General features: G+C 40.0%; 1 gene segment (V, D, J or C); it reads right to left on the reverse strand.

The window, feature by feature from the left end:
- Window positions 1-699: 699 nt before the first annotated feature.
- On the reverse strand, window positions 700-1,297 carry LOC138821899 (immunoglobulin kappa variable 1D-13-like). The segment is given in 2 exon segments: window positions 700-1,101; window positions 1,226-1,297. Coding segments are annotated over 2 exon segments (396 nt in total).
- Between the last annotated feature and the right edge of the window lie 416 nt (window positions 1,298-1,713).

Raw genomic sequence — 1,713 nt, forward strand, 5'->3', positions numbered from 1 at the left:
TGGCTCAAGTGGTGAGCGCTAGCCATGACATGAAAATCTCAGGGACAGTGTCTAGTGTCCAGAGTTCAAGCCCCATGAAATACATATATATGTATGTCATACATACATATATGTATATATGTATATATGTATATATGTATATATGTATATATGTATATACATATATGTATACGTATACACATATGTATGCATACATATATGTAGATGTATATGTATGTGTGAAATATATATGTATTTATACATATGTATACATACAACATGCATAAAGAATCATATAATCTGCAGCATGATGGATAGAAGTAGAGAACACCTTGTTAACAAAAAAAGTAAAGACAAAGAGCATTGTCTATACTGCTTCTCACTCAAGCAAAATTTAAAAAAATAAAATGCAATAGTCATTCTATGGGGCTGACAAGGGCACAGGATCAGAGCACAGGAGGTTGAACACAGAAGAATGATGAAAGACTATGATCAATGCACATAATACACATATACTGAGAAACCCAGAATCTGATTAATGGTTACAGATATGTACATTAATAAAAAATAGGCTATCAGAAAATAAGGGAATAAAATCTGAAGCCATGAATCCATTCTTTGTATTACAGGCAATTCTTGCTTAAATACCATTATTTATTTTATTATTGCATAAACTGATGCCATAATTCAGACTCTCGAAGTATTAACTGGCCTTTTCTGACAACATTCTGAGCAGGTGGAGGCAGCAGGAGGAGCAGCTGGGGCAGCCCAGACTCACACTTCATCTTCCCTGGGAGGTTTTTGTTATGGCTTGTATCACTGTGGGAGGGAAACTGCTATGTTGTTGACAGTAATAAGTGGCAACATCTTCAGGCTCCAGGCCACTGATCCTGAGAGTGAACTCTGTCCCAGATTGACTCCCACTGAACCTTGATGGAACTCCGGACTCCAAACTATCAGCAAGATAGATCAAGGGTTTCGGAGCTTTCCCTGGTTGCTGCTGGTACCAGGCTAAAGCATACCCAATGTCCTCACTGGCCCTGCAAGTGATGGTGGCAGTGTCTCCTAGAGACACAGACAGTGAAGATGGGGACTGGGTCATCTGGATATCACACTTGGCACCTGGAAGCAGAAACATGAAAACAAATATCCACACTAATTATCAAGTTATAAGAAGGCATCCCTGAAGAGTAAGCATCCTGGATCATACTGAGATGTGTAAATCCCTAGCATTGTCCTTATTTACCTGAGAGCCAGAGCAGCAGGATCCCCAGGAGCTGAGCAGGGGTCCTCATGTCCATGCTGTGTGCTGACTTGGACTGACTACTGCCTAATGTGAGCAGCCTATGAAGAAGTTCTGAGCACACTGGGCTGTGCTGTTGGTGCATGCAAATCAGCAGCAGAGTTATACACAGCTGTCCAGCTGCCTCATCTCAGCAACTCTGCACATTCTGAGTCTCAAGGGAACTAGGTTGGGCAACAGAATAAGTTTTAAACACAGACGAGAATCACCAAGTTGCTTTCCTGTGATGTGCGCACAACAATGGTAGCTTTGAGGATCAAAGCTTCTTTTCTTCTTATTTCTTTAACTGAGTCAAGATTTGTTCACTGGACTATTAGTTCCAGAAATTTACAAACAAATTTTGCACAACACAAATTTGGCATTTCTTTATTATTATGCAGGACAGAAAGATTTACAGTAGCTCTGATTCACTGATAATCTGTATATGTCAA

The sequence above is a fragment of the Dipodomys merriami genome, unplaced genomic scaffold (genome assembly GCF_024711535.1).
Source record: "Dipodomys merriami isolate MVZ:Mamm:240054 unplaced genomic scaffold, mDipMer1.0.p SCAF_954, whole genome shotgun sequence".
Classification (NCBI taxonomy): Eukaryota; Metazoa; Chordata; class Mammalia; order Rodentia; family Heteromyidae; genus Dipodomys; species Dipodomys merriami.